We start from the raw sequence: 14,959 nt of genomic DNA, 5'->3' as shown, positions 1-14,959 counted from the left end.
GCAGGTTCCAAAAGGGTGTATGGCAATTAAGCTTTTGAAGATGACTGAAGAAGAATATGGGTTTGATAAGAAAGGAGTCATCACTGTCTCTTGCCTTGTTGAGGAATTCAGAAACGTTCAATGCTTGATTGATAGGGAAATTTCACACCTTCATGTTCGTTGCTTTGGTTTTTTATTCTCATTAGGAAGTTCTTCATCCTAAGTTCAGAGAATGTTTTCTTTACCCATCATGTATCTTTCTTCAAGATCATTTTTCAAGAGCTCAACAAATGACTTCCATATTTGCAATTCAAGTTCCATTTTCTTTCTTGTATGGTTATTTCATACAAGACATTGTTGCTTAAGATTTTGGCATCAAATTTCCATGTCAAATCTCATACCAAACCTCAAACTCTTCAAAACAGAATTACTACACACATTAATTCTCTCTAATTTGAGATTTTTGAAAGTTCTTGAAATTCTTGGTTCACTTCACATTTTCCTTTCTTCTTATTCTTCATCAACTACCCCCAATTATTTTTCTCTCTTTAATACTCTATTTTCCTTACCATCTCTCATTAAACACACAACATTAAAGTGTGTATTTTTCTTCATTGAAGCATTATATTAGGATCAAGATTCAGATCCATTTTTCTCTCTTTCATCAATTATGGTTGGTTTGGTTGGTTAAGCTTTTGTCAAGATAACTTGTAAGTGTGTTTTTTCAAAGGTGAATAAGGATTAGGGAATGTGTAAGATACATAGAGATCTCGGAGTGAAATATTGTAATTGCAACTCATAATCTTTAGTGGATAAATCTCTTGTGATGCAAGAGTACTGGACGTAGCCTTCGGTGGACAAGAAGGTGAACCAGTACAAAAGTCCTTGTGTATTCTCTTCTCCTTATCTCTTTGATGTTTACTTGTTAATTTTCTACATATATTTTCCGCTGCACTTTAATTCTTGATTTTGCATAGAAAGTGATCATAATTTTAAGTCAACTAATTTACCTCCTCTTAATTGCAATCTTATTCTTACAATATACATATATTACACTTTTTCAAAATAAGTTGCAATACAAATATGTTTGGTAACTCGCTTATAATATAAACTTGGTTTTTATTTATGGAAAAAACAAAAAGTGACTTACTCTTTTATGGTGAGTTGATTTTTTGGAGTGCTTATTTTTTCAAATCAATTTCACTTCTCATTTTTCCCTTTAAATTTCCGTTAATTTTAAATATTTATATTAGTTATTATATTGTATTTTATTTTAACTTCTTTTGGTACTACTAAATATATCATTTAAATCTTTTAGATAAAGAACTAATCACATTTGTGGTGTGTAACTATCCTTCTCAATAAGTATTGCTCTCAGGAATCGAACTCCCGAATAATTTTTAGCCTTCATCACAAGAAGGTGCTAAAAGATAAAAAAGTTATAGTAAAAATAGATAAAGTGGATTAGATGGCACCCCTGAGTTTTAATGAAACTACATAAATCACCATTTTTTTGCAACTACACAAATCACCATTAATTTTTATATATATGTTATATTGTATACTCCTAGAAGGGTTAATGTAATTTTTTCAATAAAAATGTGATTGATATAATTAAGTTAAATTTGAAGGCATCTTGATGTAATTTAATCTTAATTAATTTTACATTAGTTATGAGAAATTGTTCATTTGCAAATTTGCATATTGAATTTGATTAAAAATCACCTTTCTCTTTTGTTTTGTGTATTTAAACAACGTCTGCTTATAATTTTTTGACAAATTTTGTAATCAACCATAAACAATGAAAAATCATTAACTCTTATACTGTTTAATAAAATATTGTATGCCATTAAACAAAATTGTATAATTTCTTCTTATGACCATTGTCATTTAATATATATTTATTGTAAAATAAATGATGATTCAATATATATATATATATATATTATTTTAGCTTCAATACTTAAATTTTGTTGTTGATGATATAAGTGAGATGATTTAAATGAAACAATAGTGTAAACATCATAATTTTATTATAATTATTTTAAAACTTATTGTAAATATGTTGGAAGAATTATGTATTTTTGTAATAAAATTTCATTACTAAAAAGTAAAACATTTGAGCTTATTTTATTATTCAAATATTTGATATTTGATAAGATTAATAAGTTTTGAAAATGTTTAAGGGAATAATAAATTAAGTGAGAGAGAATTTGTTGATTGGTCAATGAAAGTTAGATATCATTTCCCCATTAAGTTGTAAAAAACAGTTCATTGTTATACTTAAAAACGTAATATGTGTTAAAACTTATCTCGTCAATATTTCATATATGATGAGTGAAACATAGTACAAAGGCAAATAAAAACATGGTAAATTGTAAAAAACTTATTTTGGTTCATAATAAAACGCATCAATAATTATAAGGAGATATTACTTAAACACATAAAAGAGAAGAGTGGTTTCATAATCAAATTCTATATGCAAATTTATAAATGATAAATTTATAATTGCTAACGTGTAAATAATTAAGAGTAAATTACATTGAATTATATCTAGGTTCACATTTAATTCATCTATTAAGTTTGTCGTTAGGGTATCATCCACAAAATACATGTATTTCTTGCAATGAAAAGTTAATTTGATACCGCGTTTTATATTCTAATTTTAATCTTGAATTCATTATATATATTATTGATTGTTCAAATGCAATATATTGGAAAAGTTTAATTCTTTAGTGTTTTTCCCAAATAAGTAAAGACCACGTGCATAAATAATTGATTTATTTTGTATCTCTCCTGTACCTTAAGTAATAATGCAAAAATAAAATAATTATACATTATCCCTAATATTCAGAGTTAAAAATGTATAAGATAAATATATAGCTTGTGTTGCATCGATAAACATAATCCTATATATATTTGTTTTATCCCAGATTTTAGTTGGATGAGTCTAGTAATCACAATGAGGAGATTATAACAAACTAACCAATGATAATAATAATAATTGAAAATTTGATTTTTGAGAGAGGTGCCTTATTCAAACCAATGGAATGTGAATGCTTTAAGTGAGTTAATATGAAGCATTATTAAATAGAGGGTAATGGTTTGATTTAAGGTTGTTAACTTATTCTTGGACTCAATCTAAAAGATATAATTTAAAAGATTGAAAAAGATAGATTATTATGAAATAATGTATCTTAACAAGAAAATATAATTTGAGTCAAAAAAAGAAGATATAATTTGAGTCAAAAAAAGAAGATATAATTGGACTTTAGATCACTATATAATACCTCATAGGGTTTTTCATTTCCTCATTCTTCATAGTTTATATGTGATTCCAATGGCAAACACTACTACAGAGAAAGAGACTCAGTCTCAAATAAAGCTTAGAATAATATTACACTCACGTTCTTCTTCTATGCCACGAAAAGAGTTTGTTCTTTATGTCCCTCGTTCTCATAACCAAAAGCGTGAACCATCTCATCTTTCTGATATTTCTGATACTGAATATTCTTCAGTGACTAAGACTGAAACCACACGAGTTATTGCTGAAAAAGATTCAAGAAAAGATGTTCCTAAGATGTGGAAGAGTGGAGGAAATGCTGATAAGTGTGGTGGCTTAGTCAAAGAAAAATGGAGAGTTTCAAAGAAGAAAAAGCCACTAGACAAGAGGGATATCACAAAAGATTCAAGATCCGTGTATGAAGAGAAGTGTGAGAGGAAAGGTGTTAACAATTCTTGTAGCAAGAAGATGAAGATGAGTAACGTGATCACTCATGAAGTTGAAGAAGAAGAAGAAGAAAGAGGAGAAAAAGGAAAGGGTAATGGATCATTGCAAGAAGATGCAGTGTTGGGTGATATTGAAGCCTTTGATGACAGGAAGATATAGTTGGGTTTTCAAACAACCAATGATGAGTTAAGCATTGGGACTTGGGTATCATCTTATTTAGTATATTTCTATTTGTATGTTTAATGGGATGACATTAAAATGTTCTTAATTTGTTTTGCATTTTCTACAGTACATGTAACTGTTAATGTATTTAACAATTATTAACCAAGAGCAGAAGTATTATTGGCAGTTTTGAAGGTTTGAGATATTCTCATAATTTGTGGATTTAATTTGTTTTCCTTTGTAATTAGAGTTATTATAAGTTTTTGTTTTGTATGTGTTGAATGAATTGGGCCAGTTATATTTTATTTGTCTTTTAAATTATCAAAATTTTGTATTAGCCCTCAATAATGATGAGTTGGACCTGATCCTAGGCCTGGATAGTGTCAAATCTCATCCAGTCTAGTATTGAGTTCATGTTTAAAAATTAGACTCAATCAATATTTAGGATCGGTTATAGGACAAACATAACTCAGTACGAACTCGTCACATGATTACTCACTCATCATGTTTTATGTATCTCTATTCAATACGAACAATGACATATCTTTGATCAAAAATATTAGCGATTCTCTAAATTTTCATCATATATACATAATTAACAATATATATATATATATATATATATATATCATTTCTTATGTCAAATTACATATCCACGGTAATAAATAATATTGAGAAGACCTTATCTAAAAGGAGTATGCCTTATATTTAATCGGGTACATGGTCGAGTTCGGGTTCAGAGGATGACTCAATCAACATTTAATATCAGGTTAGCTTCAAGTTTACTGTCGAATCTAGATTAAAAATGACTCGATCAACATTTAGGATCATGTAAGTGACAAACCTTACCAGACCCATGCTCCCCGTAGTCCTCAATACCAAAAAACATGCTAAACTTTAATAGACTTAGAAGTGCAAATTTATTTCATAGGTGCAATAAATATTAGGTATACCTATAAAACTCGTTAATAAGGTTGACGAGTTTCATTTTTTTCCATAAATTTTTTATATGAACTCGTTGATCACAATGTCGAGTTCATTTAAATATCCTTCAAAAGGAATATGACTCATCTATCTCCAGTACTAGAGAGACCAATATTGGAATTATATTGTAATATGTGTCTAGACAAGAGATTAATGATCTATATTTTAAGTTGCAATTTAATTTATATAAAAAATAAGAAGATAAATATGAATTGCATAAAAAAAATACATAGGAATTGACTCTTCATCTTCAACATTGTGCCATCGCCATTGTTTTGTGTATTTAAACAACATTGTGCCTACTTCTGCCTCCACTGCCCCTCACTTTCTCTCGTGCCCCTCAAGTTTTTCAGTTGGAATTTGCTGTATTTATGATACTTTCATATTGTTGTGAGGAGAATACAACTACAATTTTAATTACAATATGATTATAAAGATTGTTATAAGCAAATCTTTCATATTGCAAATGAAGTGGTGGGTGATTATTATACATCCGATGTAAGTTCTTTTCTTTTTTGTGAATGATTGAAATTGTTGTAGTGTTGAAGAAAAAAAATTAAACCTTTTCCTTTGTATTTTTTGTCCTTTTCTCTACAATTCAATTGTATTATACCCAAGAAGCATCTTTGTCGTAGTGGTTGTGGATGAGATGTCGTAACCGGAGGAGAGGGCGGTGGATGAGTTGATGGCGGTGGTATAGTAGTTGTATTTAAGGAGATAAATTATCCTATGGTACGAGGAAATATTCTAATACTATTGTCACTAACTAATAATAAAATAATACTAATTAACAACGTTACTATCACTAACTAATATTACTTAAAAATATTAGAGTATTCATGCTCATTAACTCTATTATTGTCTTTAAATTAGTCTCACGACTTCTTTTATAATTATTCATATTATTAGTAAATTAAGCAATTTTTCTTCTTTTTGTTCCAATGGTGTAACTCACCATTTGTCCTTAAATGGACCAAATCATTTGTCTACTTTCAAAATGTTCATTCAAGTAAACTATGTTAAATAGTTGAAAGTAAACATTTATAAGTGTTCTGGTTAAATATTATGAGTAACATAAACTCGTCCATTACATTGACGAGTTCAATTGGGTGCACAAAATTAAAACATAATTTATATATGAAAAATATGTAATTGAATCATGTAGTTAATATAAAATATGTAATTGAATCGACTTGCCATTATGATCAACTAGTCAGGATTGGAAAAAATTTGAAACTCGCCCACCTTGTTGATGACTAGTTCACATGAAAGTCATTATCATTATCAACTAGTCTCTAAAAAGTGCATCAAATTGATAAATAATTTAATGGATGCATTAAGACTCTAATATTCAGTGTGTATCTATGGTGTAAATTTTTGGCTTAGGGGTTAGTGACAGAGAGATGATATGGAGAATTAATTTCTATGCTCGTATTCTACTTCATGAGTTAGTTCGATTATATAAATATATATAAATGTTTGTTTTATATGTATGTATGTGATTATATACTTGTGCCTATATGAAGATAAATTTGTTTACACTAAGTTAATATTAAGTTACGTTAGTTACATTCAATCACATTCGTTCACTTTTTAAATCTAATAGATTAAATATATATATATTATTATGAGTTTAAAATCTGTGCACTGACTGTGTAAAGTTTTTTACACTATTAGCAGATTATTCACCATTGATTTGTATTACTTTTATTTGAAAGTCAATAATGATTAATAAATCAATGATGGATGATTGACTGACAATATAAAAAACACTTACATTGTCAATGTAAAAAACATTTGCACTGTCAGTGTATACATAAATCCTATTATTATATCCATCTAAGTGAATTATGAAAGATGTACCAAATATGTATACTGCATAAATTTAACGGTAGAAAAAATATATTGAAGGATTAAAATGAAGTTATTATCAGGGAGAAAGAAAAAAATAGCGACAAACGAAGCACCGCGTCATCAAGGAATATAGTTTGGTGAGGGAAGAAGGAGAAAAATCGCATAGCATAGCACTATAGCTTTATTATTATTATTACAATAAATTAATACAAAATCTACTTTTTTTCTTAACAATTCATTCACTTCAATAATCAAAGGTATGTCATATTCTCCATTCTCAATTACATTCTTCACAATTTACAAATAATAATTTTATGCTTTCAGATTTCATGTATTAGATAGATCCTTCGTTTTTGTTTAAAACATTTTTCTACATTTACATTTCTATCAACCTTTCCCTACCCTGTATTAGGTTGTAATTCAATGTTGCATATGTAAGGTGAGGTTGCTTACTACCCTTCCACACGGTAGTCGGAACTTTAGGGTCTGTTTGCGAGTTGAATACTAGAGAGAAGGGAAATGGAAGGCTTCAGACCATTGAAATATATACTTGCGAAATGACTCTGAAACATTTTAGTTTTATTCTGTTCCAAAACTCAACTCACAAACTGGCCGAGTTTTTTGTCTGAGATAAATGCCTCAAAAGTGTATTTTATGGTTCTGGGACATTTCTCTTCCCTCCATTACCTAATTTTTATAATATCTGGTTGTCCTTGTTAATCTTGGTTGGGCTTTGGTTCAAACCCTGTTTGTTGTGAATCCTATTGTTACTGTGGAAGAAAGAGTGGACAATTCGGAAGGGGAGACATTGAGTCAAACATTAGGACTGTTAAAAACCTAAACCATTCCAATGTGTCGTTGGAAGGTAGCCGATTTACAAATGAGAGGAGTAGCCCAACATGCCCCCTCCACATAAGGATGCCGGACCAGGCGAAGGGTTACCTTTGACCCATAACTAAAAGGCATCTTTTGGCCCATAACAACCAGAAAGAAGTTGGGCTCTGGCTCTGATACCATGTTAAAGTTCCATCTCAAAACCAATTGGCAATGAGAGAAGTAGCCCAACAGGTATTTAAACCATTCCCGAGATAATGAGGTAGGTGGTGTGGGACTTACTTCCCAGCAGAGTAGACGCGGGAGTGGGGACGTTGATCAAAATGGAACTATTGGTAGAGAAGGTGAAAGCAAGATTGAAAGTCCTAGACTTTGAAGTGAAAACCAACCCCGTGATTCGCATAATCATTTACACCAAAAGCATAACTACTTATCACAAGTTTGAGCAGTTGAAGATTTAGTGTTTCCAGGTTCTAGACTCAGTCAGCAGTATAAACTAGAAGGAACAAACTTGGTTGGTATTTTGAGTTTTTAAACGTTCAGTGAGTTGTTAATGAATGCTAGTTCAGTCTACTTTATATTCAGTCCTACGGATGTTACGATAACTGCAATTTTGAAACTAACCCTTTATCGATGTCTTCGGACGAGCTTTAGTTTTGTTGAGTTTTTCATTAAGTTGATTGAGAAATTGCATAAAGCATGCTAATCTGATGAAGCAGACCCGTCCCCGACCATAATGGCACCTCATAATGCTCTTGTTGGCTATATAATGTAAACTAATGATTATTGTTATTCCTTTGTCGACAGAATTAACTTGTAAGCTGGGCACAACAAGATGCAATGGCAGCCCCCAGAGGTCAAAGGCTTTCAGGGATGCAGAAGCAAGTACTTAGCTTATACCGAGGATTTCTGCGTGCAGCACGTTCCAAATCTGACGAAGACCGGCACAAAGTAGAGTCAATAGTCTCTGAAGAGTTCCGATGTAATTCCAAAGAAGTCGATCGCAAAAATTTCCTCTACATCGAGTACTTACTTCGCCGTGGCAAGAAACAGCTTGATCAGCTTAAGAACCCTGGTACCACTGGGTTGTCTTCATTGCAAGTTGATTTGTCTAAAGCTGATAACTAATAAGATTAACCCTTAAAGTAAGTCTTTTAAGTGCTGGTGGTCATTATTATCTAAACCAAATGTTTGTCATTACATTTTCCATACAGTTATTCTCAATTTATTAATTAAAGGGTATTCGAATATTGAGATGCATACCTTTTTATATGTAGAAAAGGAAATGAAATGCATACTCTAGGCTCATGCTTGATTATGCAATCATTTTCAGCTTTCAGAGACAAATTTGTCCATAATTTGTTGCTCTAGTAGACTAATAAAATATTGTTTTTCCTTGACTTCAAGGTCAGTGAATTCATTTATAGAGCATGAAAGTTGAAGGTAGGAAATGTATATTCTAAACTGTGAAATTGAGGAATGTGTATGTAAACAATGCACAAATTTGGTCACTAGGTAACTCTTCCTAAGATATATAATAAACCTGTAGAAACAACATTTTATACATATGATCAGCACAATGATGATCCATGCATAAATGAATTCACTGTTAAATGTATGCCGTATACATATTCAATATATATATTTATATACTATTAATCTATACTATTAATAAAACTAAAACAAGTAGTAACCACCATGTATGACATAATTTTTAAATTCTATTTTTATCATTTTTAACCTCTCTCTTTAATAAATGAAAACTTCCACATTTTACTTCATTTTTTCATTAATACATTCATTCTTTTTTATCTTCTCTCTTTCTCAATCCAAAAATAAAACAATAGTACATGAAAAAATATATCCAACAACTCAATAATTATTATTAGATGCATAAAATGAGAAATTTATAGAAGTTTTGTGTATATCATATCAATTATTACATCTTATATTCTTAAATTTACATTTTTTTATATTATAGACTTATATCAAGAAAATAAGGATGTAAGTCAATCGACACAGAATGTCGATCAACACGCTAGTTATTCATAATTCATTTAAATTACATTTTTTAAAAGATAATAATAATTGATAAGATAATAATATAAATAATTCTTGTACTGTTAATTAAAAATTAGAAGTAATATAAAATGATCATAAATACTTCAAAATTATGAGAATTATAATCACAAGACATCTAAATAATCGGATACTATAGTAGTACTAATAGATATAACCATCATAAAATATTTAAATCAAACACCAAAGTTTTTAGGTTATGTTAGATTGGGTTGAAAAGTAAAGGATGATAACAAGGGGAAAGAAAAAGGAAGAAAAATAATATTTTCAGTTATTGAATTTACATTCAATTTAAAGAAAGAAAGAAGTCGTAAGACTCATACTTTTATATTTTTTCTCTAATATTGTGAGGAAAACTCAAGTGTAAAGTTGATGATGAGTTTTGTCATTACTAACTCCCTATAGGCCTATACCTTTATAAAAGAAAAAAAATTGTGCACCAGCTATATATCATTCATCCTTCATATTTAATTATTATTGAATCTTCTAAAATAGTAATACAATTGAATAGTGGATGATATAAAGTTCTACGTATAAATTTTACAATGACAATACATAAATATTACACTCTTAACAATATTCATATTTCGTGTTAGTCATACTTATAAATGTTGATACTAAAATTCCAAAAAAAAACAAACAAATATTTTTTTTAATAAGTTGCATTATATGTAACAAAAAAATTAAGAATTACCCAATTGACAACATATTTATCAAAATCCTAATAAAAATAAAAGGAAAAAAACAAGAATTACCTAATACGTAGTTGCACGTATCATACTCGTATAGAAATGTATTTGGATTTTGGACCCATGAATTATGATCCATGTAGATAGGTGCAACGCTGAATTTTCATGCTTCTTCTCACATATCCTAAAAACTACTATTTAACTATAAAGTTATCTTTTTTACAACTTATATATATTTTTCTTCCATCTCTTGATTCTTTTGTGCATCTCATAATATTTCACAAGCAATCTCTTGCATAGACCAACCCCAGAAGAAGAAAAAAATTGGATCTTTTTTTTTGTAAATTCCCACCTCTAGTTATGTTAAAGATTTGATTTTTATTGATTATTTCTGTTTATCTTTTTTGTTTCTATTTGGGTTTGATCTTGCCTTCAATTGGGGTGCTTTGTTTCGATCTTAATTTTCTTATGGTTTTTTTGTTCCTCATAAAATTCATGAACTTTTTGGTGGTGGAATTTTTGTTAAGGGTTTGGGTTTGTTGGGGTTAGGTTTAGGGTTTGTTTTGAATTGATTTGATGTTGATCTTGGGTTGGGTGCTATATATGAATTTGCATGCCATGGTGATTGGATTCTAATTTTGGTGTTTGTTTGATGATTGAATTGAAGGTTGAAATTGAATAATTTTGATGTTATTCCCTTGTCATGATTGTTATTGAATCTGAAGTTTCTGCTAGGAAAACTGATATTTACTCTGCATGTTATGTATATAAATTTGGTAGTACTTGTTGTTTGGGAATATTGATGATCCATGTTTGACTTCAACCTTGAACCTTGAGGACTTGCAGAACAAGCAGTTCTTGGGTTGATGTTGATACTGCTACGCCCGATTTTGTTATTCGCTTACCTTTCTTTCTAATACTTGCATAACAATAGTATGTGGTTTGGTTCTACTTGATAATTTGTTATGTGACCATAGAAAATAAATTTGATACTCTAAATTATGATCCATCTCCCTTTGATTGGATATATAACTCTAGTAGTGCTTAATGCTTCCATGCTTTCATATTTTTTACGGTTATTTAGGACGTGTATCCTCAATATGGTAATGTGGACATTTACATGAACCAACACCGTGGTTGTATGAGATAGGAAGAAATCCTGTCCACCCTACTAAGTACTAACCCTATCTTTGTGGTTATCATCGTTGCCATAAGTTGTTACCCTGCGATCCTGAAACTTTATGTCCACGAGTGACAACACCGACAAAAATGAACAGGAAGATAGAGTCTAGCCCTATGATATCTCTGGAGAACCACTCTTAGAACAGTAATCCATTGAACCCTTTCTGTCTTATTGACTCTCTTGCTTAGAAAATTTTACCCCGATAACTACACAAAATCTCATTTTGCAATCTATCCTTTTTCAATATGTTCATTGAACTATGAGGATTCAAGAGTTGTTTGTTATGTGTGTGTCAATTTCATTCCTTCCCTCTCCAAGTTTGAATTAAACTATTACAGACAGTCACTGCTTTGTATGATATTCCAAGGCGCAAAGCAAAATGGATGCGATTCAATGACAACCCAAGATCATAGAACCTATCTGTGTTGTAATCTGGGATAGTAGGTGTTTCAGTAATGAAAATCCTAGAATAGCAAACTGTTAATATCATCATAGTCAACTAGTAGTGTTGAGATAATGAATCAGCTTGATTGTAATGTCCTTATTTATGAGTTTATGTTTTCTATGGTTCTATTTCAGTATTTTTAGCTGCTGGTCCTAGATTTCAAATTTAATTGATATCGAAATTTATTGGATTTAGCTATTGTGTTGCTTAATGTGTTTTTTTCTTCTCTTTTTTGGTTGCGTACCATTATACCTGCAGATTTTGGGGCTTGTTGGTGATTCTTTTGTAAAGAAGTGTTCGTTAATTATATTTGATCAAGATTTTAGCTTACATTGATTCCTTTTTATAACGTACTTTGGAGCATTGTGTAAAGGTTCGGTAATTACAATCTGACACAGACCGGAAACCTCTGGTAGGGAAAATAGCTAGAGCATATTGTCTTGGTAAGTTTATATGCTAACAATATACATACTATTATTCTCACGACTTTTATGTCCTTTCTATTAATTGCCTTATGCATTGCCAGCACTGAATTTTTGTTTGAACAATTTAATTTCTTCCCTTTCATATTGATCTCCATTTTCATATTTTCCTTTGATCATTTTTAGTCATGTTTATTCGTTAAGACTGCATCTTAAATGATGTTAAGTTTTCTATATAAGGAAGCATAATTTTACAATCTCAAGTGTCACAATGTCTTCTTCTAAATATGTTTTCCGAATGACCAATCTTCTTTTGGGATTTGCCTGATGAAATAGAATGATGTAGCTAACACAAAATAGCATTACATTAAGAGTTAAAACATTTTGGTATTTGTTCAGGTTTAGTAAAGATATATGGTGTCCATTCAGCAGAGATAAAGATTGATTGTTCATAGTTACATCTAAATTGATCTAATACAATTACTTTTGGTTCAGTCAGTGTTACACAGTGACACCATTCTAGCGTAGTTCTTGTACTTTGAAGAATCTGACGAAATTATTTTTAAACCGTAACCATCTACGTTGATGTTGTAGATGTCATTGGAGTTGAATGATAATTAGATTCGATATCCTAATGTTTTGCTGATTTTGAATCCTAGGTTGTTATATTAATGAACATTTGGAATTATCAAGAAACAAGATTAACCCTTAAAGTAAGTCTTTTAAGTGCTGGTGGTCATTATTATCTAAACCAAATGTTTGTCATTACATTTTCCATACAGTTATTCTCAATTTATTAATTAAAGGGTATTCGAATATTGAGATGCATACCTTTTTATATGTAGAAAAGGAAATGAAATGCATACTCTAGGCTCATGCTTGATTATGCAATCATTTTCAGCTTTCAGAGACAAATTTGTCCATAATTTGTTGCTCTAGTAGACTAATAAAATATTGTTTTTCCTTGACTTCAAGGTCAGTGAATTCATTTATAGAGCATGAAAGTTGAAGGTAGGAAATGTATATTCTAAACTGTGAAATTGAGGAATGTGTATGTAAACAATGCACAAATTTGGTCACTAGGTAACTCTTCCTAAGATATATAATAAACCTGTAGAAACAACATTTTATACATATGATCAGCACAATGATGATCCATGCATAAATGAATTCACTGTTAAATGTATGCCGTATACATATTCAATATATATATTTATATACTATTAATCTATACTATTAATAAAACTAAAACAAGTAGTAACCACCATGTATGACATAATTTTTAAATTCTATTTTTATCATTTTTAACCTCTCTCTTTAATAAATGAAAACTTCCACATTTTACTTCATTTTTTCATTAATACATTCATTCTTTTTTATCTTCTCTCTTTCTCAATCCAAAAATAAAACAATAGTACATGAAAAAATATATCCAACAACTCAATAATTATTATTAGATGCATAAAATGAGAAATTTATAGAAGTTTTGTGTATATCATATCAATTATTACATCTTATATTCTTAAATTTACATTTTTTTATATTATAGACTTATATCAAGAAAATAAGGATGTAAGTCAATCGACACAGAATGTCGATCAACACGCTAGTTATTCATAATTCATTTAAATTACATTTTTTAAAAGATAATAATAATTGATAAGATAATAATATAAATAATTCTTGTACTGTTAATTAAAAATTAGAAGTAATATAAAATGATCATAAATACTTCAAAATTATGAGAATTATAATCACAAGACATCTAAATAATCGGATACTATAGTAGTACTAATAGATATAACCATCATAAAATATTTAAATCAAACACCAAAGTTTTTAGGTTATGTTAGATTGGGTTGAAAAGTAAAGGATGATAACAAGGGGAAAGAAAAAGGAAGAAAAATAATATTTTCAGTTATTGAATTTACATTCAATTTAAAGAAAGAAAGAAGTCGTAAGACTCATACTTTTATATTTTTTCTCTAATATTGTGAGGAAAACTCAAGTGTAAAGTTGATGATGAGTTTTGTCATTACTAACTCCCTATAGGCCTATACCTTTATAAAAGAAAAAAAATTGTGCACCAGCTATATATCATTCATCCTTCATATTTAATTATTATTGAATCTTCTAAAATAGTAATACAATTGAATAGTGGATGATATAAAGTTCTACGTATAAATTTTACAATGACAATACATAAATATTACACTCTTAACAATATTCATATTTCGTGTTAGTCATACTTATAAATGTTGATACTAAAATTCCAAAAAAAAACAAACAAATATTTTTTTTAATAAGTTGCATTATATGTAACAAAAAAATTAAGAATTACCCAATTGACAACATATTTATCAAAATCCTAATAAAAATAAAAGGAAAAAAACAAGAATTACCTAATACGTAGTTGCACGTATCATACTCGTATAGAAATGTATTTGGATTTTGGACCCATGAATTATGATCCATGTAGATAGGTGCAACGCTGAATTTTCATGCTTCTTCTCACATATCCTAAAAACTACTATTTAACTATAAAGTTATCTTTTTTACAACTTATATATATTTTTCTTCCATCTCTTGATTCTTTTG

The 14,959-nt window shown here is 29.4% G+C and overlaps 1 protein-coding gene and 2 long non-coding RNA genes across 3 annotated transcripts; 2 read left to right on the top strand and 1 right to left on the bottom strand.

Moving 5' to 3' along the window:
- On the top strand, positions 6,863-8,849 carry LOC109352668 (succinate dehydrogenase assembly factor 1, mitochondrial-like). Its single transcript, XM_019594820.1, has 2 exons — positions 6,863-6,966; positions 8,351-8,849. Exon 2 carries the CDS (start codon positions 8,384-8,386, stop codon positions 8,669-8,671), a length of 288 nt encoding a protein of 95 aa, XP_019450365.1. The 5' UTR covers positions 6,863-6,966; positions 8,351-8,383; the 3' UTR covers positions 8,672-8,849.
- On the top strand, positions 10,465-12,990 carry LOC109352561. Its single transcript, XR_002108372.1, has 2 exons — positions 10,465-10,651; positions 12,198-12,990. It is a non-coding gene; the product is annotated as an uncharacterized LOC109352561 (long non-coding RNA).
- Positions 11,166-11,750, bottom strand: LOC109352562. The gene is made up of 2 exons (XR_002108373.1): positions 11,629-11,750; positions 11,166-11,495 (listed from the first exon to the last, which is right to left on the bottom strand). It is a non-coding gene; the product is annotated as an uncharacterized LOC109352562 (long non-coding RNA).

This window comes from Lupinus angustifolius, chromosome LG07 (assembly GCF_001865875.1).
Source record: "Lupinus angustifolius cultivar Tanjil chromosome LG07, LupAngTanjil_v1.0, whole genome shotgun sequence".
Classification (NCBI taxonomy): domain Eukaryota; kingdom Viridiplantae; phylum Streptophyta; class Magnoliopsida; order Fabales; family Fabaceae; genus Lupinus; species Lupinus angustifolius.
This window is presented reverse-complemented; position numbering and strand designations above follow the sequence as displayed.

What these genes read in the sequence shown, in the direction of transcription:
- LOC109352668 (XM_019594820.1), top strand. Translation starts at nt 8,384, where the DNA reads ATGGCAGCCCCCAGAGGTCAAAGGCTTTCAGGGATGCAGAAGCAAGTA.